Source organism: Pholis gunnellus (assembly GCF_910591455.1).
Source record: "Pholis gunnellus genome assembly, chromosome: 18".
Classification (NCBI taxonomy): domain Eukaryota; kingdom Metazoa; phylum Chordata; class Actinopteri; order Perciformes; family Pholidae; genus Pholis; species Pholis gunnellus.
In genome coordinates this window covers 13,129,542-13,150,911 of record NC_136545.1, presented here as the reverse complement: position 1 = coordinate 13,150,911, position 21,370 = coordinate 13,129,542, and the positions used below count along the sequence as shown (strand labels likewise).

Here is a 21,370-nt window from a genome sequence, read left to right as displayed (position 1 = left end):
AACAAACGTGTAGTTTTATAATGGATCTGTATGGTACTGCTGGGATGTCTGCACATAACATATTGTTGATGTATGTTTCCCACTTGTTTGATTGTATGTTTCTTGCTGCTCAAACTACATGATGTGTGAGTGAAACTCTTTTCCTTCTGCTTTCTATTGAGAGTACTCAAATTCAGAGAAAAATGTAAAACAATAAATATGACCAAACTAGGTCGACTATGATTCTGTGGCTCCTTGCTGTGTTTTTTCTCCCACTCTTGAAATAATCGAAAACACTTATATCTAAGTATTAAATGATGCCATTTAGAATCCTTTTAAACCAAAGCAATGCATTCAAAACAACGAATCAAATGTACATTACCAAAATGATAACACAGATTTTTCACATTTTAAGATTTCATATTTCTTGTCCTTCCATGTGAAGATGGCAACTTTTTTTAAATAGCACTTTATTCTAGCCTTGAGACTTATTTTCTTTAAAATAGAGAAGCTTCTTCAGGGTGTTTTTACAGGTTTTTGAACAGTTTTCAATGATGTATCAGTTGTTATCAAAGGATCGCTCTGTTCTCAACATTAAAGCAGATCATAACTTAAACTTTCACTTCTCCTTTATTGCTTCCACATTTTGATGAGCACGAGTGATTGTGGGAAGTGTTTCATACAGTGTCTCACTTTGGATTTAAAAGAAAAATACTTTCTTTAAATAAAGCATTAGTGAGTTTCCAGGAAGGTCTGTCCTGCTTAGTTCTGCTGTGATTTCCTGTCATGAATTAAGGAAATGTCCCAAGATAGTGAGTATGATCTGATGTAATCCATGCACCACATTTCCACTTAACCCTCCGATGTGATTAGCTCTGCTCGGTTTTTAATGAGGAGTCTTGACTGGAGACCGGCACAGTTGGTGCAGTGAATTATAGATGGGTGCTGCTGAAAACTCTCAAAACTACGTAGTCACCGTGATGGCCCGTCTGTTTGGTTCCTCTGCTGTGTCTGCGCTTTCTTTCTCCGGGGCTGCAGACCTGATTGGGGATTAATCAGGTCTGTGCCCCCGTTGTGCCCCATTTATGCCCTAATTTATTTCATGAATTAGCTGTTGCTGATGGTTGTGTTGGTTTCATTTATTTCTGCCTTTTCTCTCACAGCCAGAAGTTTGTTGTTTGATTTTATGTGGCTGTTAAGCACAATATTATTTAGAAAAGATATAGACATATATATATGAGTGTGTGTGTGTGTGTGTGTGTATCTATTTGTTTTACAATCAGGTTTGATCAAAACCTTATAAAATAGCTGCTGAAAAGACTGTGCACCTCTAATTATGATCATTTAAATCTGTGTAAAGTGGAGTGGTGCTTTATGCAGGAATATGAACAAAATGATTTCAATCTTTTTACCATTATTTGTGAAGGGGAAATTAATGCATAACACAAATCTGCAAATATGTTCAACTGAAATTACAACTTCAGGAAGCTCCAAGGATTTCTGAGACGGGCCTGTTTGAACAGAAGCATGCTGTGGGCTGCCCTGTGTGTGTGTGTGTGTGTGTGTGTGTTTCTGCTCTGATGCAGAATTTAACAAAGCTGTGAGAATATTGCAGGAGGGAGACACATCTTCCTCTTTATAGGAGGAGGGAGACACATCAGGGAGACACACCTTCCTCCTTATAGGAGGGAGACACATCTTCTTCCTTAGGGGTGGGAGACACAACTCCTGTGAACCTGACACCAATACACAAACACGTTCAGAGGCAGAGGGTAAACAAACCTGGGTCACGTTTCATCAGTCGGCTCGTCAAGCTGTTCAAACAGCCTGAAACACACATGGAACAACACACAACCTGCAGTACACTGATGAAGAAGAGATCAATTATAGTCAATAGGCCTTTCTACAGCAACATGTTTATACAGTGTAACAGATCGACTATGTTAACATCGATTGGCGATGTTAATGAACTACTGTACTCAATACTGTAACCTACTTTTTTCTATACTACATTCATTTGATATCTCTAGTCACTAGATACTTTCCAGATTCAGATTAAGAATACAAAATGTTAACAAATAAATGATGATAATATAGTATTAATAAGACTTTATTTATCCCAAGGAAAAAAATTCATATTTATACAACTGAATAAATTAGAATTAGTCACAACTTTAGCAGATGCAATATTAAAGTGATTAATTAATGAATCAATGACCATAATCCAACATTGTAATAGCATATCTGAAGTGGCCTACTCTGCAAAATGACTACTTTTAGTAGTACTTAAAGTACATTGTGATTTCCATTTGTTCTTTTACTTGAGTAAACGTATGTGACATTTACTTGTAACAGAGTATTTATGCACTGTGTTATTACTACTTTGAAGTAAAAGTTCTGAATTCATCTCCCAGCAGTGCTTTTCAATGTCTAATAGAATAGGAGTGAAAGGTCAACGGTCACCTGAGAGGTCATTCAACCATCCTCAAAAACAACACTATCTGTAGATGCCATAAACAAAAACACAATTCACGGCGTGAGGTGATCTGTAGCTCTCAGCAGAGAGACTTGTCCCTGTTCTTCATGTTGGGAGAAGCACAAACTCGCCGACAGACATCACACCTTGAAACATGTCAGCCTCACGTAACATATTACACATCGTTACACCGACTTGAATCAGAAGTGATTTTCTGGACTGTTGCATCAGTTGTTTACTGCCGATTTTCCGTCAGGCACCATCGGTTTGTTGCATCATTGCCAATCGGTGTGAATGGATGATGGCTTGCCACAACACGTACTCCACACAAACCTGTTTCTATATTTCACCGCTTTGTCCCCCCAACTCACTTTCACACTTTCATTCATCTTCATGCTTGTTTTATGATTATTTTATTCTTAATTTTAAATGTGTGACGGATGTACATGGGGCCAAAGAAGACATCGTAGCATCGAGGGAAAGTCCTCAGCTCCCACGCCCTCGTCTGATTGGATGATCAGGATCCCTGAAGTGTTGGGTCATCTTCCAAAAGATGTTTTCCATAGTTTTAGGTAAGGGTTCTGTATCTGCTCACACTGGGACAGACGTACACAGGAAGCGCAAGGATTAAGTGGAGAGTGGGGACCCCAGTCACTTCAGGAAGGTGCTGCAGTATCCTGTGAGTATTCAACTTCTGACCGCTAAATTCAAATACTGCATTTTTACGTACACATCTTGTGTCTTGGGAGAGTTCTTCATCCTTATAGCTGTGTCTTTTACTGTGGTTATTATCTGCAGACTTTATTAGATAAAGGAGAAAAGGATCTCTGTTTGCGGTCAGGTTGCACATTTACATGTTACCCTTAGATACAGAGATTGAATGAACCGCCTGATGACATGGTGGAAACAAACAATTGTGCACAAAGCCACACTCGACGCACTGCCACTTCATTGGCTATGCATGAGCGTGTGCAAATTAAATAGGTTGAGGAGTCTGCAGAGTCAGTGTGACAGTGTGACAGTGAGATAGTTGAGGGAAGATCAGTTCATTAGACGACTAAGTGCCAGGTCAAGGTAAGAGGCTTCACTTGTACAAAAACGGCATGGAAAGAAAATACATTTTACGTATGGATGAAACAACTTCATGTGTGTTGGTTTGTTTTTCAAGTTTAAGAACTACATGATTGAAAGCAATTTTCTTTCTTGCTGTTGCAACTTTTGTTCTGTTGATCCAGTGCATTAGCTGCTAAAATATGCATTTTTCTTTACTACTTTTTGTAAGTGACCATGCCTCAGACTTCATTTTTATTATTACGGTTTTGCTCGATGAGTGAGGTCTATTTTTTACAGAGGGTATTTAGAGGAAGTATATTTCTTCAGAGAATTTGGATTCTTAGTAAGACCGCAGTGACTCACATGAAAGGTCCAGAGACTTCTTTTTTGTGATGCAGTGCCTCCATTTTAATAGTGTGACATGATTCAATGCTTTTCTACAGTATTTCATCTGAACTCGGGGTGATAAGAGATTGCAAGATAACTCAGATTAAACTATTTATGAACTGTCACTTCCTTTAAAGCATTTCAAAAACACATCACACAACCGAGTTGTGGCAGCAACCGGCAGCGTACACAACCATATTTGCATGTTTAAACATCAACCATTGTGTTATCATTGTGTTGACCCTCATCTCAAAGCTAACTAACACTGTTTCCGTTCTAACACCTGACCGGAATGAGTGTGTCTGTTCTGTTTATCTGACAGATCTTTGTTCCTCTAGCTGCCGTCCTCTGATGGAGGTTTCATACATCAACTCCTCCCTGCTCTTCGTCTCTCACAGACCCCTCAACTACACCGATGGTGGATGGACAGTGTATGAGCGTTGCAAAGACATGCCCGCTGTTATCATTTGGTACCTGGGCCTGCAGTTCATCAACATGTTCCTGGGCATCCCGGCCAACCTCATGGTGCTGTGGCTCATCCACAAGAACAAGGGGGACTCGTCCACCTCAGATATCTTCATCTCTCATCTGGCGATTTTAGACGTGCTCTTCTGTCTCATCCCTCCGCTTGAGCTGGCCAACATAGTCTTCCTCACCACCACCAGCACCTGGTACGTCCTGCGCTTCTTCTACGGCATCAAAGACTCCTCGCCTCTCTTCCTCTCCTGCATCTGCCTGGACCGCTACATGGCCGTGGTCCACCCCATCACCTTCACCGAGCTCAAGGACCGCCACCACAGAGCAGTCCTGGCCATCGTAGTCTGGCTGATCACTCTGGCCTACGCCGCCGCTAAATGTGTGGGCAACATCGTCAACTTCGAGAAGGTCTTCACGGCGATGATCCTGGCAGCGTTCGCCTTCATGGTGTTCTGCAACATCGCGATCCTCTATGTGCTGAGGCAGTCCGGGCCCGGCAGAGACGAGATGCACCCTGTGAAGAAGAGAGCCTTCAAGATGGTCCTCATCATCCTGGCTATCATAGTGTTCAACTACTTCCCACCCGTCGCACTGTTTCCCTTCCAGCAATACTTCTCCCCCGACGTGTTTCGTTGCTACATCCACTATGTCGCATTCGGCTTGATGGACTTCAGCAGCAGCATTCAGCCGATGCTCTATCTGTCCAAGGAAAAGCTCAACTGCTGCCAGAGCAGCACGACACAACTCCAATAGGGATACATGTATTATTTTAATTTTAATATATGAATGTTCTGTTGTTGTGAAATATAGGAGAATATATCATGTTCTTGTTTGATCTGATTATTAAAAAGATGTAAAAGTGGTTTCCAACCTGCAGGAGGGCTCAAAAGATTAAAGTTCTTGCCTGTTTTGAGGAAGAATTAATTAATAGCACAGTTTAGATTGATAGATTTCTCCAAAATATCTCTGCCAGAGAACATAACTGCATATTAAATATTTAACTTTAACGATAAAGTTCTGGTTCGTGGTTAGTTTGGGTTGTGCTTGTCAAGTTTTAGAGATACAAGAGCTGAAACAATCAGTCGATTGATCCGTAGAAAATTAATCATTAAACATTTTAATTGTTAAATATTTTTTTAAGCATGAAATGAAAAAGATTGCAAGTTCTAGCTAATTATTTGCGAGTGAAAAAAAAGGTTGAAGACAACAGCATTTTCCAATTTTCTTTTTCATTTTCTTTTTGACTAAACAATTATTTGATGAATTGGAAAAATAATCTACAAATTAATCAATGAAAATATTTTTTGCAGCCCTAAGAGATAGCAAATTTCTCCCACCTCAACCTTTTGTTTGTGCTATTTAAAATATTCAAATTTGACACCATCTGGTAAATGTCAGTCACTTCCATGTTCAGTCGACTCGTCTTACATCTGTTTCATAATGATGTGGAGTAAACCAACTTTCACATATAACACCGTCTGTTAAAACATAACTGTTTTACTATTAAAATAAACCATATCTAAAAGTACGACACGAATAAAAGCAATAAAGTTTCCTCAGCAGAAAGTAAACCGTTGTGCCTGTGTGTGTGTGTGTGTGAGAAGTGATTAAACAGGCTTCATACTTCATGGAATAAACGCCAGGAACCACTGCATTATGTGCAGGTACTTCACTATATACTCTGTAGTATTTACTTTTCTGGTTGCACTAAATGTGTAAAAATGTATGTATTTGTACATATAAAAAAATGATTTTCTTGCACACTGCCCTTGATTTAAAATAGCATAAATAAGTCATACCGACATCATTTGGTTAACTTTTCTCTTTAATTTAGACACAGATCACACAAAAGTAAGTCACAATAAACTCCTAGTAGCAAACACTCAGTTTGATATACATTGCTGCGCAGGTATATCAACGAGTTGCCACAACAAACAGTAGCCCTATCATCATAAACATGACATTTTACTCCCGCGTGTGTCAGTTGTACATAATTCAAGAGACGCGTTTCCTGGTAGAACAGTGAACAACCTAAAACAAAACCTCTAGACGCTCTTTGATATCAGCATTGGCTTACAAAACAACTACTCATTTAATAGTGAAAGCTGCTCAATCAATACAGAACATTTGCAGTAACAATCATTGCAGCAACGTTATTATATAAATACATTCGTGTCAGACTGCGGACTGTATAGTTAAAGCTATATACAGCAATATATTAATCATTTCTAATCATCAGTTAGAAATCGTTTCTAACTCTCTGGCTACTACAACGTGTATACATGGGTGTAGAAGCATCTTAACATCTTAATTCTAAAACAACTATATTGTTATTTTTCCCCCTTGTGGGGATATTTCATTTTCTCAACAAGGAGGTCAGGACCACAAAAAAAAGAATTCAGTGTCTTGTTTCAGCAGGGTGGTTAAATCATTCGTCGTCACTGCTTTCAATAACTTTTCCTTTAAAGCACTTCGACATTGTGTTACCAACAGTTTGGTAACACGCAGTATGTAGAAAAGAAACAGCAGCTCTTTTAGGGTCTTGTCTTCTGTCTCTGAACGCTGTGTTGTGAGAGAGAAGACTACAAGATGGCGGAGTATTTGGATCTACTATAACCACAGCAAATAGACAACAGTGTACTGCCCTGTACCACAATACAGCTCTCATTCTCAGCTCTCATATCGCTCGGTTCTAACTTCTATCGGTGTCTGACAGAGTCTCCGAGGCCGAGGGTCGGTTGGTTTCAGCCTCGCTGGTGCTCCCCTCGCTCTGAGCCTTCTGCTCCTTGGCCGCGTGCATCTTCAGGTGCTTCTTAAGGGAGGACTGGTCGGTGTAGCTCTTCCCACACTGGTTGCAGAGGAAGACCTTCTCTTTGGTGTGGACCAGTTCGTGTCTCTTTAAGTGACCCGACCTGCTGAAGCTCTTGTTGCAGTACGAGCAGCTGTACTCCTTCTCCCCCGTGTGAGTCCTCTGGTGCAACTTCAGGCTGCTGGCCACCGTGAACTTCTTGCCGCACTCGTTGCAGCTGTACGGCCTTTCCCCCGTGTGCATCCGCATGTGTATGGTGAGGTGGCCCGCCTGGCTGAAGGTCTTCTTGCACAGCTCACAGCTGTAGGGCCTCTCTCCGGTGTGAATCCTGTAGTGCGTTTTGAGGTCGCCCAAGCCGTTGAACCGCTTCCCGCACTGAGCGCAGCAGTACGGCTTCTCGCCGGTGTGGATCCTCTCGTGTATGCGCAGGTTGCCCGCGTTGCTGAAGGTTTTGCCGCACCCCTGGCAGCTGTAAGGCCTCTCCCCCGTGTGAGTCCGCAAGTGGACTTTCAGCTGGTTGTGCTCGTTGAAGCGCTTCCCACAGTGCGAGCAGGAGTACGGCTTCTCTCCGGTGTGGACGCGTTTGTGTATCCTGAGCTGACTGGGATGGGCGTACGTTTTGCTGCAGAGGTTGCAGCAGTAGGGCCGCTCTCCCGTGTGGGTGCGCTTGTGGGACTTGAGGAGGTCGGCCCGGCCGAAGCGTTTGCCGCAGTGGCTGCAGCTGTGGGCCTTTTCGCCGCTGTGCGTCTTGATGTGGATGTTGAGCGAGGCGGCGCGACTAAAGGTTTTGGGACAGGTGGGACAGCGCAAGAAGTTGTCGCGAATCTCCAAAAGCGCTTCTGCAGGAACGGCAGCGTTTTCCTCACGCGCCACTACTTCCGGCACCACAACCGGTGTGCTTGCTGCCGTTTCCATTTCTGAGTCAGGGTAACAATTCAACGCAAGAGTCAACTCTTGCTTAGAGTCGTCGTCGTCGTCACCGCACTGCAACACCCCATTCTGCTCCTCTTCCTCTGTCTTAATGAACTGTCTATCCTGCATGTAAGTGTCAGAGACAACGGTGACTTTAACTTCCCCGTCGCTGCCTCCGGATTCTTGTTCGAGGCCTTCGGATGGCAGCAGAGCTTCATATGCACCATGACTGACCTCCGTGCTCTCATTCTTCACCGGCCTCATTGTCAGATTGAGAAGGGATGAAGGCTGGGAGAGGTCAATAGCACCGCTTTCATCCAGGTCTGGCTCGGCTTTTACCGATATCAAGTTTTGGGTGGACGCACACACCTCGCCTGTGTTCACACATGGCCTTTCTACCATTCGATCAGTCTGCAGTAGAAACGAGGAAGAGGATATAGTATCCATCGTCTTGTCTTTCTGCCGCCTCCTGAAGCTCTTCTTGTCACTGCTGCATATGGACATCTTGAACGTGGCCTGAGTGGAGCCGATGGGACAAGTGTTCCATTCTGAAGTCGAAAGATTTTCAGTGGCATCTTGTTCGCAAATATCTGTGAAAAGGCAAAAGCCATATTAATGAACAAACTAGTACTTTAGCTGACAGTAGTACGATAAACTAGGGAAAGAACTGAATGACAATGTGGAAGCAACAACCTGAACAAACTCAACCGACTTATAATGTAAAGGGACATCAACTGATTTTTCAAGCTTTTGGTTAAATGACAAAATCACTGTTTTTGTCTCTACTAACTAAGGGAATTATTTGATTCTTTAGCTGCGAAATGCTCCACTATGTCCACATAGTAGTAGTTAAGTACACAGATAGTATACAGCAGGCGCAGCAGTTGTTGTTATGAAAAAGCTGTCTAATAATAAATGGAAAGAAACCAAAAACAATGAGCTAAAAGACACTAAAATGCTCCATAAAGCTGTTGTAATGGAGCTGTTGTAATACTTAAGGCAGTGGGGGCTGCTATTTTTTATTTAAGACAACACTGGGATGGGTTGACACACACTTATTGGTTGCAGTAGCTGTTATTTAAGCTCAGACTCGAAGCAATTTGGTTCAGTTTCCTCTCAGTTATCTATGAATATTAGTTCTAGATAACGCAGTAAACAAAAACGTGTAATTCCTATTTACATCTTCCGGTACACAAATATTCCGGTTCACTGTAGGATCGTCCTGTGTTGTGGTGCCATCATTAGTATGGACAGGATGCTGTGACAGTAGTGTACAACAGTAGTGTACTACAGTAACAGTGTAGTTAACTCGTGCACGTTTGAACAGACATTGTTTTGCATGTACTGCAAGCCTGCATTGTTTACGTCTGCTTGCCTTTTCTGATTTTATACTCTCGCACACGTGTGTCTCTCTCTCTCTCTCTCTCTCTCTCACACGCGCACACGCACACAATTCGCTGACAATGCAGGGGATACTGGAACAAAAGGCACGAAGCTACACTGTACCGAGTGTAGACAACCCCTACCTCTTGCAGCAGACTCGGTGCTCTTCTGTGCAAACAGCAGCCGCTTCAGGCCCTCGTTTTCAGACTCGATCCTCTGTATTGTGCCCTGGTACTCGGACAGGGTCCGGTCCACCGAGTCCAGGATGTCACTCACTGTGGCCTTAAATATCTCATTCAGCGACGACTCCAGGAAGACTTTCAGATCACTAGACGTGGCCATGTTGGACCGAGCGGTTGCGGCTGCGGACAACTCGCCAGATGGTTTGTACACGGTTGAAAGTATCTGTGAGGGAGGGAGGGATGGGGGGGGGGGGGGGAGTGGGTGTGTGCGACTCTGCTGCCGTGTGCGGAACAAACAAAGCAGAGACAGTCGCACGAAAGTGACGATGAGGAGAAGCTAATTGTTTGCTAACTAGCCTGTAGCGCCCCTGCTGGTGTGGAGGGGAACCGTCGGATTAGCCGGGGCCCGAGCTAACGTCATTGTGATACTGTGCACACAAATAACCACGGTGATAAATGGTGTTTAAATAACAAGAAGAAGAACTGAAAAACCATAGCAGCACTACTGGGTCATCACTAATACTACTAGTGCCACTACTACTACTAAATCAGCTACTGCAACCACTAAGCTAGCCACTAACTCACTACAACTGCAAGGATGCTCACATAGATGCTAGGTAATGCTAATATTTTAATACCAACCGTCAACTGAATGCTAATCATGCTAACGACACTGCTTACAATGTTTCCTTAGGTTAGCTAGCGGCTGCATCAAGAGTAAAGCTAAAAGTGACAAGGCTAATCATGTGACTAACTCAAAACGAATATAAATTATGTGACGTTATGATATTAATAACTCGGGTTGTATGGGCTTCTCTTAGCTAATGTGTTTGTTAGTATGATAGACGTTTACTGCAACAAAGTAACAAGAGTGCTAACAAATAAATGCTTATTTTAATAAAGCTAGTAATGACTTATGACGTTAACTAATCATGTGAGTGATGAGTGCTCATTATGCAAATTGCAACTCTTATGCAAATAAAGAAAAATGTGTTTATCAGTTAAAGCTACTAACATAAAAAGAATGAGTCCCTTAAAAGATCTATTTAGTCTTTTTATTGTTAAAACAATAACTCACGTCTGTGTTGAACAGGCTTTTCTGCTCACAGCCAGGTACCAGAGGCACAGCTAATGACTTGAGTATATTGAATATGGATACCTTCTGGTTTTACCACATCATTCCTGGGGGTCATTTGCAGGAATGAAGCTGAGCCACTCCCCTCACCTGGCCTGTGTGTGTGTGTGTGTGTGTGTGCTTGCATGCCTTCAGGCTGGTAGGCGTGGACCGAGGCCTCTCAGGTGTCTCTGAGCTCTTGACTCATCTGCCAATCACAATGTGCCTTTTTTTCTTCTTCTTCTTCCTCCTCTCCCTTTCCGTGCCACTCAAATTCCCCCTATTTTTTCCCCCCCTACAGCCATACCTGCTGGGAGAGGAACAGGACAGAGGGAGGCTGAAGTCTGATCTTGATCTATACCAAAATGGACAGGAAGCATGAAGAAGAAGGGGGAGGACATGGTTCAGACTAGGACTTGTGACTTGCATGCATCGTTATGCGACACCACAGACTGAAAGGCTGCTCGGCTTCAACAGAGCGGATGTGAGGCTTGTTTGTTGTGTGTAGCAGGTTCAGGCATAATCAACTGAGTGTTCGGTGAATGCTGGGTGAGCATGTCTGTGAAGCTGCAGCGCTTTGACAGCGATATTATCCCGGTATAACACAGCAGTGTGCCTTTCCCTCCCACGAGACTTAAAACCTCACAAGCTGGCCGATCATATGATGTTGCTGTAAAGACCCAGGAGGGGGTAAGTCATGTTTCACAGTTGAAAAGATTCCTACTAATGAGAGTTTCATTTGTAGCTCTTTGAAAGTGTTCCTGTCTGTGCCATGTTTACACTGATGGTAATGAATGACACGGGGAGTGTTTATCCTCTTGAGAGAGATTCTATTATTAGACGTACATTTCTCAGCTTTCGCTTTAGTTTGTCTGTGTTCCTCTTTTTATTTCATTCTCTCCCCGGGAAGTTTTTTTTCATACTTCTACTTCTCCTTTAACATTTTGTCAATCACCCTCTCAAGCCTGTGACGTGCTGTATAACCTTCCCATGCACTGTACACAACTTCTCCTGGCGCGCTCCACTCCGCATACTGCAATTTGTTTGACTAACGTAGTGTTTGTCTTCTTCTGTTTAATGAAGGAATCTAGAAATCTCTGCAGTCATCTGAGCATTTCATTTACCATTTGTATCGTCAACAGTGCTGCCAAAGATAACATCACACATCAAACTGTGTTATCATGTAAAACACAATATTTTATCATCTGAGTGGTGCACATTATTTTGAAATTCTGTTTATTAAACTCAGATTCTCCCTATTAACACTCACAGAGGATCGTCTGTGCTAATCTTCATGTACTGCAGCACTTGTTGCACCCTGACAGGAACTGAGAAGTGAGCACCCACACAGGAAATGTGGTCACGGTCTGTCCCGGATGTTGGTAGCGTGACGTGAATACAAGAATAATGAAGATAGGCAGAAAAGTAAAGACATGCAAATAAAACAGTTTGACAGAGAGAGAGAGGGAAAGATTAAATTAGGCAGAAGAGAATAAGATATTTGTTGTGACATTTTAACTGTTCGTCACCAGAATAATAATTTTGTGTTGACAACATGCAGTTTAAATTCGGACCCTTTCACGGTTTTATCCTCAGCTCAGACTCACCGTGCAGCGTGGCGATAAACTGATAAACACAGGACGCAGGCAGTTAAACTGCTCACCCGAAACATCCCCTCATACCCCACCCTCTTCCCCCCCCCCCCCCCCCACCTCCGTTCTTAATCCGCACCATACACCTCTATCTCTCTCTCTTGCTCACTTGCTCGGCTTATTCACTGTGTCTGTGGTCAGGAAGTACAAACTTGCTTTTGTGACAATTCACAAAAAGTCTGTTGCACTGCACACACCTGCAGAGACACACCAAGAAGTTAAAAACAGTTGACAAATGAGCATTGCAGGCTTAAAAAAAAAAAAAAAGCTGACAAAAACCTTCTCAAGGCTGGATTGGGTTAACACACAAGTGGTGAGTGTTTGGAGTATTTTTGTGCTATCAGGGCCGTAAATGATTTAATGGCACTTTTGTTTTTGCTAGGAGGGTCGTGTGTAATTTGCAATGCTGTCCTCAGTAGTTTTAATATAGGAAACAAATGTAGAGCCAAAAGTCAACCAATGAATCATCGCTATTGCTCTACAACCAAATATAGAGTCTTATGAATCTTTTTGTCTCTCAGCAAATCAGATGTTCCTCCTGGAGGTTACCCAACAAGTTTATTCTGCTTCAGATGGGAGTGTAGTGAAATATCTTTGAACATTAACACGTTTTTTTTTCTTCTCTCTCTCTCGTTACAGATCTGTGAATGGCGCCGTTGGATTTCGTAGCATGCTTCAGGATTTCACATTCATGGGATCCGACAGAATGATCCATCGTCAAACGGCAGAGCAGGACATTTTGTAGCGAGGCGACATTTGCAGCTACAGCGTCTCTCACCAAAACCCACAAACACCCCCAACAACGGAACTGACTGAGACACACGCTAATGGAGGAGGAAAACGTGTGCCCCTCTCTACCAGATGTCACAGATTCAGGCCTTCAGCAGCCTCTACAGGACTCGTGGACGTCCATCGACCACCAGTACATGAACGGAGAGGAGGAGGCCGTTGCGTGGGGCGACACAGAGGTCCAGATAAACCAGGCGCACAGGACGGATCCACTCAGTGTCTCCCTAGAGGCAGGACGAGACACCCCTGAGGAGGCGGAACAGTGGGAGCAGGCAGTATGGCCTATGAACTGTACCAGTCCTTCGCTCTCCTTCGCCACAGTGCAGTGGGACATGCCCGATCCCTCGGCGGCGACACCTTCGCTCGTGACCGACGGCAGCTTGGCCAATGAGCCGAGCTCTGGCGGCGTGACGAGTCGAGACTTCACTTCCCCGTCGCTTTACCAACCTCGAGGCGTTAATGCTGATCTTTTCACACGCGAGGGCAGAGGGGAAGAAGACGAGTTTGATCGTCTGCCTCTCTACTCAAATCTAGAGTGGACAGGAAACGGCTCGGAGGTACGTACTGTATGTGAGGAGATACAAAAAAAAAAAAGTGTTGTGTTGTCATGCTGTCATTATTTAGAGTTAAGTCTATTTTTGTGCAGTCTCGGTGCATATAGTGCAGATTTCCTGTGTCATTAACCCGTTCTTCACTTGACTCTGGCCTCACCACCTTTTAGTCTGTGTCTGTAGAGACACGTGTTTGGGTTACTGTAGTGGGCTGAGCAGCGGCGGGAGGAATAGAGTAGACACAATGTTCGTCAGATGAGAATCAGAGTGCAGCTTCTTACTCGTGAGCCCCGCTGGCAATCACAAGCTTTCTCGCACAACTCATGCTCATGATCAGTGGCCTGTGTTGCAATTTCCAGCCATGTGATGCTGCAGATGTGCAAGAGCCGCCGACACAGGAAAGGGAAGATCCAACACATGAGCTGGTAGAAAGCAATAACGGTATGTATCACTCGGAGGGAGACGGCTTGAATTAGTTGTTGAATAGCAAATGTTTTGTGGCCTTCTCGTTTTTTTATTTGAAAATAGTTCTGGTTTGAACTGTGATGTGTAACCTTCTTCTACAAAAATCATCCAGATGTCCCACTGAGGGCAGAAGAAGAGGAGGAAGGACACTCGGTGGCCTCGTATCCCGTTGAAACTGTGGACTTAATCAACATCCTTGAAGGGATTGATGCCTCAGAAGATGAAGCGGACAGTTTTGTAGATTTAAAACTAGAAGAGGAACAGGAGGGGCCCGACGTTCTGCTGACTGGACAGGGAGACTCGGAGGAAGAGCAAACTTCAGCGAACGGTGTTGAGGACGAGGGAGAAGAGGAGGTGCAGATAAACGTGTCCTGTACTGACGAAAGTGAAGAGGCAAACGTTGTCAGTTGTCTGATTGATGTGTGAGTATCATGGACTTAACTTAAGAAAGGGGAACAGGAAGTATGTAACAGTGGACGCTTTCGGTATGTTAATCATGTCACAGTAATATGTGCTAATATGACATGAACTCAAATCCGTGTGTCATCCGCACCTTGTAGGGAGTTTCCTGCAGAGCCGCTCCAAAAGGACGATACCGGACCAACTGTAAACCCAGATAAGCTGATTGATCCGCAGCAGTCAGAGCTGTTGGAGGAAAGGCAACACTCGGGGACTGAAGAGGACATAGAGGTACTAGAGCGGTTACATGAAGATCCCACTGGCCAGACTGCAGAGCCAGAAATGTGCCAAGATGTAGATCAGAACATTGACCCCGAACAGTCGGAGGCTGCGGACGACGTCGAAGAACTGTCGACCCAGGCGGCAGGTGATACAGAGAGGATAGAAAACTCACCAGAGATAATAGAGCTCACGGAAGAACCGGAGGAGGCGAGTTGTTTGGAGCGACGAGGTTGCGACCAGCACGTAGAGCTTTCACCGCAGCCCGAGCAAGCCGAGTCCGAGCAGCTTGAGACGATCGACGAGTTAGAGGAGATCCAAGCGGAGGTGTCGCAAGACCAGTTAGGACAGTCGCAGCATCTGAAGCAGCCACCGGAGATGGAGCCGACGGAGGAGTCGGCGACCCAACGTGAAACTGCAGACCTGCCACAGGACTCCACTCAATCACAGCAGACGGTTTCTGTCGGAGTGGCAGAGCGGCGAGAACAGACGGAGCCGTCAGAGCAGAATGAGCAGACGCCGCAAACGACCGACTCGTCTCTCTCTGGGCAGCTTGTGCAGCCGGAGACAGATGAGTCAGAAATAACGGAGCATCTGTCTCCCGAGCCCGAGGTCACACAGCAGACAGCGGAGGCCGAGTTCAACCGGGTGGACGAACAGGCGGAGACGTCACATCGGGGCGAAGAAGAAGAAGTAGGATGCGCCGCCGTGGACGGCTCCGTGCGAACAATCGTTGCAAATGACGAGCAACCCAAACCCCCCGAGACAGCAGCGCCTCATATGAATGGAGACGCGGTGAACAGAGAGATGGCCCGACGCCTCGCCGAGCGGCTGTATAAGTTGGATGGGATCCAACGTGTGGACGTGGTGAAGCACTTAGACAAAGAGTAAGCACATTATTTGATTTTGTTTATATCTTAAGGATGATGGTGTTACGAGCTCCGCAGCCAAACCCACGACTGGCCAGTGGAGCTGCAGCCGCAGAACCTTTTCTACCCTTTTAAATAGTAACTTATCACCAACTCTCTGGTTGCTCATGTCAGCTGGTTGTCGATATCGTTGCGGTTTAGATAATCATCCCTGAAATGTCGTATAGATATGAAGTTAAAGATGTTTTCTATTCTCACCCAGAAAAAAACAGGTTCATTTTTAAGAAATAAAGTGGTCACAACACTGACACAGAATGTGTTTTGTTTCTGTTTAGCAATGACTTCAGCCGAGCTGTCGGGGAGGAATACCTGAAACTGTTTGATTTCACCGGGCAAACTCTGGATCACGCCCTGAGGTGAGAGTTGCAGAGGTGGAGCTTGGATTCTCATGCACTGACGTCTCTCACGAAACACGCTCATACATCGTCTTGTATATGTTGTTTTTTTCTCTTCTCTCTCTCTCTCTCCCTCTCTCTCTCTCTCCCTCTCAGGTCTTTTCTGAAGGTGGTGGTGCTGATAGGAGAGACCCAGGAGAGAGAGCGCGTTCTGCAGCATTTCGCCTGCCGCTTCCATCAGTGCAACCCCGACTCCTTTACCTCTTCAGGTGAGTTTCAGTAGCAGTCGACTTTTTGGTTTCTGCTCAAAGATACAGCAGCGAGCGCTCACATGTGACATTTTCCTTCTTTCTTTTACATCCTCAGAGTCTGCGTTGGCGCTCACATGTGCTCTGATGCTTCTCAACACTGACTTGCATGGACAGGTGGGAAACATTTATGAGTTGCATCTTAAGTTTTGTTCTGACGTGGCGCCGTGTTACCAGACGACCTCTGTGAGGCTTTTAGTCAGTCAGACGTTTTGTGTGTTTTTAACAGAATGTGGGGAAATCAATGTCCTCGGCTAAGTTTGTGTCCAACCTCGATGGGATGAACGAAGGAGAAAACTTCAGCAAGGATCTCTTGAAGGTAATACTGTCACTGATTTTCTTTTTCAAAAAGCAAAGTCACATCCTTGTTGGGGAACAATATTTAACCTTTTCATCTCCGTCGCCATTTCAGAGTCTTTACAATTCCATAAAGAGTGAGCCGCTGCAGTGGGCTGTGTAAGTCATAAAACATCTTCTTCTTCCTCCTTCGCGTATTTATAATCTTACACATACAGTGAGAGTCTGTCTTTGCATGTTACAGTGACGAGGAGGAGTTGAAGAGCTCCGTGTTGGTGGACGAGGACGCGAGGGAAGATGCGCCGCTGCGTTCGAAGGCCAACCCCTTCCAGGATGTTCCTCACGACAAAACGGCTTCTGTGGTCAAGCAGGGATACATCCAGAGAAAGCTGCACGCCGACATCGACGGCAAACGCAGTGAGTGAGACGCAAGCAAAAGTCTGGATTTAAAGGCGCAAAAGTACTTTAGTTAATTTATAATATGTCAGATGGGGTGTTGAGGAACACAACGTTACAGGGAACTGAGGATTTCTGATGTTTGGCTCTGCTACCGTGAAATGTATTGCAACAGGGCAAAAAGAAGGGCAGTGAAGTATAACTGTTCTGAAATATATTTCATAGACAGGAGTCTCTGAGTCCAAATGAGATGTGGCAGTGGTGTAGTGGAAATTAATGTTTAATTTAAATTCTTTGTGGTTTTCTTTGTTTTTTTTTAGATTATTTGTTAGATTTTATATTATAATCTGAATCACTGAATCTGAGCACACCACATTATGCTGTAAAGTGTATATTGTGTGAGTAACATAGTAAACAGCACACAATATACACAATTTTACACAATTTTAACTATTCATTTATAGTTGAGATACTTCTCATGTTGACGTTGCAGTAGGCAACTTCAGCTCTTTATCACTGATCATTTCTGGTCACCTTCTCATTCGCATCAAGTGGCGCTCATCATTGAGGGCTTTTATATCAATACTTCCAAATCTTCACACACCTGCTGCATGTCTCTGTGTGGCAGCTCCATGGGGAAAGAGAGGCTGGAAGACTTTCTACGGAGTGGTGAGGGGAATGGTCCTTTACCTGCAGAAGGTCAGCAACTCATCCATTAGGATTCTCAATAGCACTCCATGTCATTATCACCTCTCCCTACAGCGTAGATAATTGAGTGTATTTATGTGCGTCAGGATGATTACCGGCGGGATCAGCCGATTGACGAGGAGGTGGTGAGCTTGCACCACTCTCTGGCCGAGCAGGCGGCCGACTACATCAAGAAGCCGCACGTCCTCCGTCTGCAGACGGCTGACTGGAGGGTTTTACTCTTTCAGGCCTCGTAAGTCACAGCGCTGTGTTCCTATATATATGTGTGTGTGTGTGTCTCAAAGAGTCGGACAGTCAGTGCCACACTGTTTCTCTTCCTCTCAGATCCAAAGTGGAGATGTATTCATGGATCAGCCGCATCAACCTGGTCTCGGCTCTTCACTCGTCGCCTCCGTTCCCCGCCGCCGTCGGCTCTCAGAGGAGATTCTGCAGACCCATCCTCCCCTCATCGCAGTCTGCTCACACTCTGGTACACACTCATACCTCTCTTGCTTAACTCATTTTGAGTACGACTGTGTTTTTCGGTATTTGTTTGGCTCACAGTTACGGATAATAATATCACAGGTGTTTAATTCCTGGGAGATTTTAGCAATCCCAGCTCTACCGTGCCTTTCTTTTATATAAAGGCCAAGCCACCACTTTATTTGAGCTGCTCCTACTGAACCTGTTATGACTTGTGTAATGAATCTAGCTTGTACTTTGCCCAGTTCTTGTACGATCCAACAGCCATTTCAGTGAATAGCCTAAAATCTAAAGAATTTCCATTTTCAAACACTCCCTTCTGTCCTGTTAAAGCAAGACTATGTCAATTTAGGTTCATAAGCTACTGGTCATAAGAGACCAACAAGGCTGTAGCTGAATTGTACTGAATTGTTGTTGAATTGAATTCAACTTTATTCACAGCACAGACATGAATCATGAGATGCACAATTTCAAATCCTGGAACGCTTCACCTCTGCAGCTGGAGCAAGACAGGGTTCATACTTTCTGTTTGTTCCTCAGCAGGATTTGCTTAAAAAGGACTTGCATGCAGCCGCTTATCTGTTGTGCTGCTCTTCTCCCTGTGCAGGAGCGTCAGCTGCAGTCTTATGCAGGAACACTGAAGTCCTTCAAAGAGGACTTGGCGTACCTGCAGCAAAACCTGCCAGAGGGCAAAAGAGCCAAAGCCAAGGAGCTGGAGGAGCATCGCGTCAGAGCAGAGTACCTGCAGTACGAGGTAATGAATTCGCTGCGAGTGAATGTGTGTGTGTGTGTGTATACGTGTCTAAAAATCCCCATTAGTGACCCCGTGCATGTTGAAACCCTTGCAGATGTGTCGCTATGAGATCTACATCCAGGGGTTGGAGGCGTGGAAGAGCGTGAAGAAGACAGGCGGCAGCGTGTCGAGCGTCGCGGACATGAAACAGTTTGATAAGGCAGTGTGGGCAGACTCTTTGATGGAGGAAGACGAGGTTGAGGGCGTGCTGAAAAAGTCCTACTCCAGCCCCTCTCTGGAAGTGGAGTTGGCCCCTCCGACGGTGATCAAAGTCAGACGCAACATCTCAGAAAGACGGACTTATCGCCGGACCATCATTCCTCGGTGGAATAAGGAGGTCTGAGCGGTGTTTTATGAGCGTTTAGTTGTGGAAGCAATGAGCAGAGAAGGAAAGCAGCACCAGAGTTGTACATATCTGAGGCCTCAGCGAGTTAGTGTTTTTGTTTTTCTGCATTTTTTTATCTTGTGCACTTTTACAAAATGAAACCTCAGGGAATCCCAAACCCTCAATTTCTCTCAGGAAAGAAAGCGGGAACCTGATTCATTTTCTGAGTGACTGTCTGGAGCTAATTTATTTTGTTTTAGTTGTGTTAACTTTGGTCTGTAGTTGTGCTCAACATTGTACACGTTTGCTTTCATTTGTTCTTTTTACTTTGGGCAAAACTGTCCCTTTTTTTAAAATGTCAACCACTAGAGGGTGCTGTAGCATAGCACAACTGTGAGTGACTGGAGGGGAACAGGATGTGTGTTTAAAAGAAAAGAAGAAAAAAAAAAATCCTAATTGCACTTTCATTGTTTTTAATATTGTCTATAATATGTTGATGACATCGTTACATATTGTTTCCAAATGAAGGATTTGTTTTTAAAATGTCATGTATTATTTTCTCTTTTGGGGGAAAAATAAAATGTTCCTTCTGTTCTTCATTCAGTCGTGAGACTCTTCATGAGCGTCAACACTTCAGGTTTGAGGGCCTGTAATTCAGTTTAAATTTAGAGACGACAAACAGCAGGAAATCAAACATTTGCTCCACAATTACAGGTTTTGTGAGCTGTAAAGTCAGATACAAACATGTTTCCTTTCACCACAAGGTGAGTTGTAACACGAACAGATGCAGCAACACTTTTTCATCAGTGTCACTTTTGTAACATTTTCAACCTGTCAGTAATCTGTTTTTGTTTGATTTTTCATAAAAGAAATCTGCTTTATTATTGATATTCAAACACAGTAAAATGTTTGTTTTTGTGTGTGTGTGTGTGTGTGTGTGTGTGTGTGTGTGTCATCAAGCACAAAACAGAATCTTACAGTGTTAAACATTTTGAGGAAAACGTACTTTCTAATCTCAAATAATATCTCAAATATAAGCTCAAAGAGGAGGAAGACTTTTAGAATATGCATCGCGAGGCCACAGTGTGAGTTGCAGTTACTGATCAAACTGTACGATAACAATTACTTTGTCACTTCCTCCAAATACTGCAGGTGTAAATTTGAATTATTCTGTCACCTCAACTACAAAAAGGACAGAAGATGAAGCAGACCTGGAATTGTGTGTGTGTGTGTGTGTGTGTGTGTGTGTGTGTGTGTGTGTGTGTGTGTGTAATCGCTCTCAGTGGCACGGGCCCCATTTTGTTCTCTTTCAGCCTGACATGTTGAGCAGCAGTCGACCTGGGGCGGTCAACAATAAGAGCAGGATGTCTGGAATTAAGCCCCCCCTCTCCCCTCCCCTCCCCTCCCGCTCCACACACACACACACACACACACACACACACACACACACACACACACACACACACACACACACAGGAATGTGATGTGACAATAGGAAACGCAATGAAGAACACAGACAATACAGACGGGAACTGTTTGGGTGCCTGAATCGGATCAAGGCACCGGACAAGCGGACGTTTCATTAAAGCCGAAGCTCCTTGTTCAGATTTATTTAAGACTTTTCCGCCCTGGACAGACAGGTGAAACTCTGACGGATCATCGTTGGCGCTTAGTTAACGTGATAAAGCTCAACCTCTTGTCCCATGAAAGGAAGCGGCCTCCATTCAGTCACAGGAATAACAACAGCTCATTAAGATAAAGTCAGATTCAGCAGATGAGGTTGACTGATGGGCCATGTGAGTGACAGGCGCTGGGGGCCATCGTAGCACCTTGAGAAGGGCGGGGAGGCCGACGCTGAGAGGCGACGCCATCTTGGCTAACCTAAATGCTCTCGGGCCCGTGACGAAATG

General features: G+C 44.4%; 3 protein-coding genes across 3 annotated transcripts; 2 read left to right on the top strand and 1 right to left on the bottom strand.

The window, feature by feature from the left end:
* Nucleotides 1-4,246: 4,246 nt before the first annotated feature.
* On the top strand, nucleotides 4,247-5,125 carry hcar2 (hydroxycarboxylic acid receptor 2; the record flags this gene model as incomplete). Its single annotated transcript, XM_079179295.1, has 1 exon — nucleotides 4,247-5,125. One exon carries the CDS (start codon nucleotides 4,247-4,249, stop codon nucleotides 5,123-5,125), a length of 879 nt encoding a protein of 292 aa, XP_079035421.1.
* A 1,060-nt stretch (nucleotides 5,126-6,185) lies between these two features.
* Nucleotides 6,186-9,858, bottom strand: LOC306710600 (uncharacterized protein). Its single transcript, XM_079179240.1, has 2 exons — nucleotides 9,620-9,858; nucleotides 6,186-8,683 (listed from the first exon to the last, which is right to left on the bottom strand). The coding sequence occupies exons 1-2, from the start codon at nucleotides 9,816-9,818 to the stop codon at nucleotides 7,065-7,067; spliced, it is 1,818 nt and encodes a 605-aa protein (XP_079035366.1). The 5' UTR covers nucleotides 9,819-9,858; the 3' UTR covers nucleotides 6,186-7,064.
* Nucleotides 9,859-11,089: 1,231 nt separating this feature from the next.
* Nucleotides 11,090-20,059, top strand: LOC306710819 (uncharacterized protein). The gene is made up of 16 exons (XM_079179516.1): nucleotides 11,090-11,462; nucleotides 13,064-13,770; nucleotides 14,124-14,205; nucleotides 14,342-14,651; nucleotides 14,790-15,794; nucleotides 16,112-16,192; nucleotides 16,328-16,440; nucleotides 16,538-16,596; nucleotides 16,709-16,798; nucleotides 16,892-16,935; nucleotides 17,021-17,193; nucleotides 17,801-17,871; nucleotides 17,967-18,112; nucleotides 18,205-18,349; nucleotides 18,950-19,096; nucleotides 19,191-20,059. The coding sequence occupies exons 2-16, from the start codon at nucleotides 13,252-13,254 to the stop codon at nucleotides 19,476-19,478; spliced, it is 3,273 nt and encodes a 1,090-aa protein (XP_079035642.1). The 5' UTR covers nucleotides 11,090-11,462; nucleotides 13,064-13,251; the 3' UTR covers nucleotides 19,479-20,059.
* Nucleotides 20,060-21,370: the final 1,311 nt, after the last annotated feature.

Coding starts and splice junctions, on each gene's coding strand:
- LOC306710600 (XM_079179240.1), bottom strand. CDS start 9,818: ATGGCCACGTCTAGTGATCTGAAAGTCTTCCTGGAGTCGTCGCTGAAT. Junction 8,684..9,619: donor CACCGAGTCTGCTGCAAGAG/GTAGGGGTTGTC, acceptor GCCTTTTCACAG/ATATTTGCGAACAAGATGCC.
- LOC306710819 (XM_079179516.1), top strand. CDS start 13,252: ATGGAGGAGGAAAACGTGTGCCCCTCTCTACCAGATGTCACAGATTCA. Junction 13,771..14,123: donor GGACAGGAAACGGCTCGGAG/GTACGTACTGTA, acceptor TGCAATTTCCAG/CCATGTGATGCTGCAGATGT. Junction 18,350..18,949: donor CGCAGTCTGCTCACACTCTG/GTACACACTCAT, acceptor CTCCCTGTGCAG/GAGCGTCAGCTGCAGTCTTA.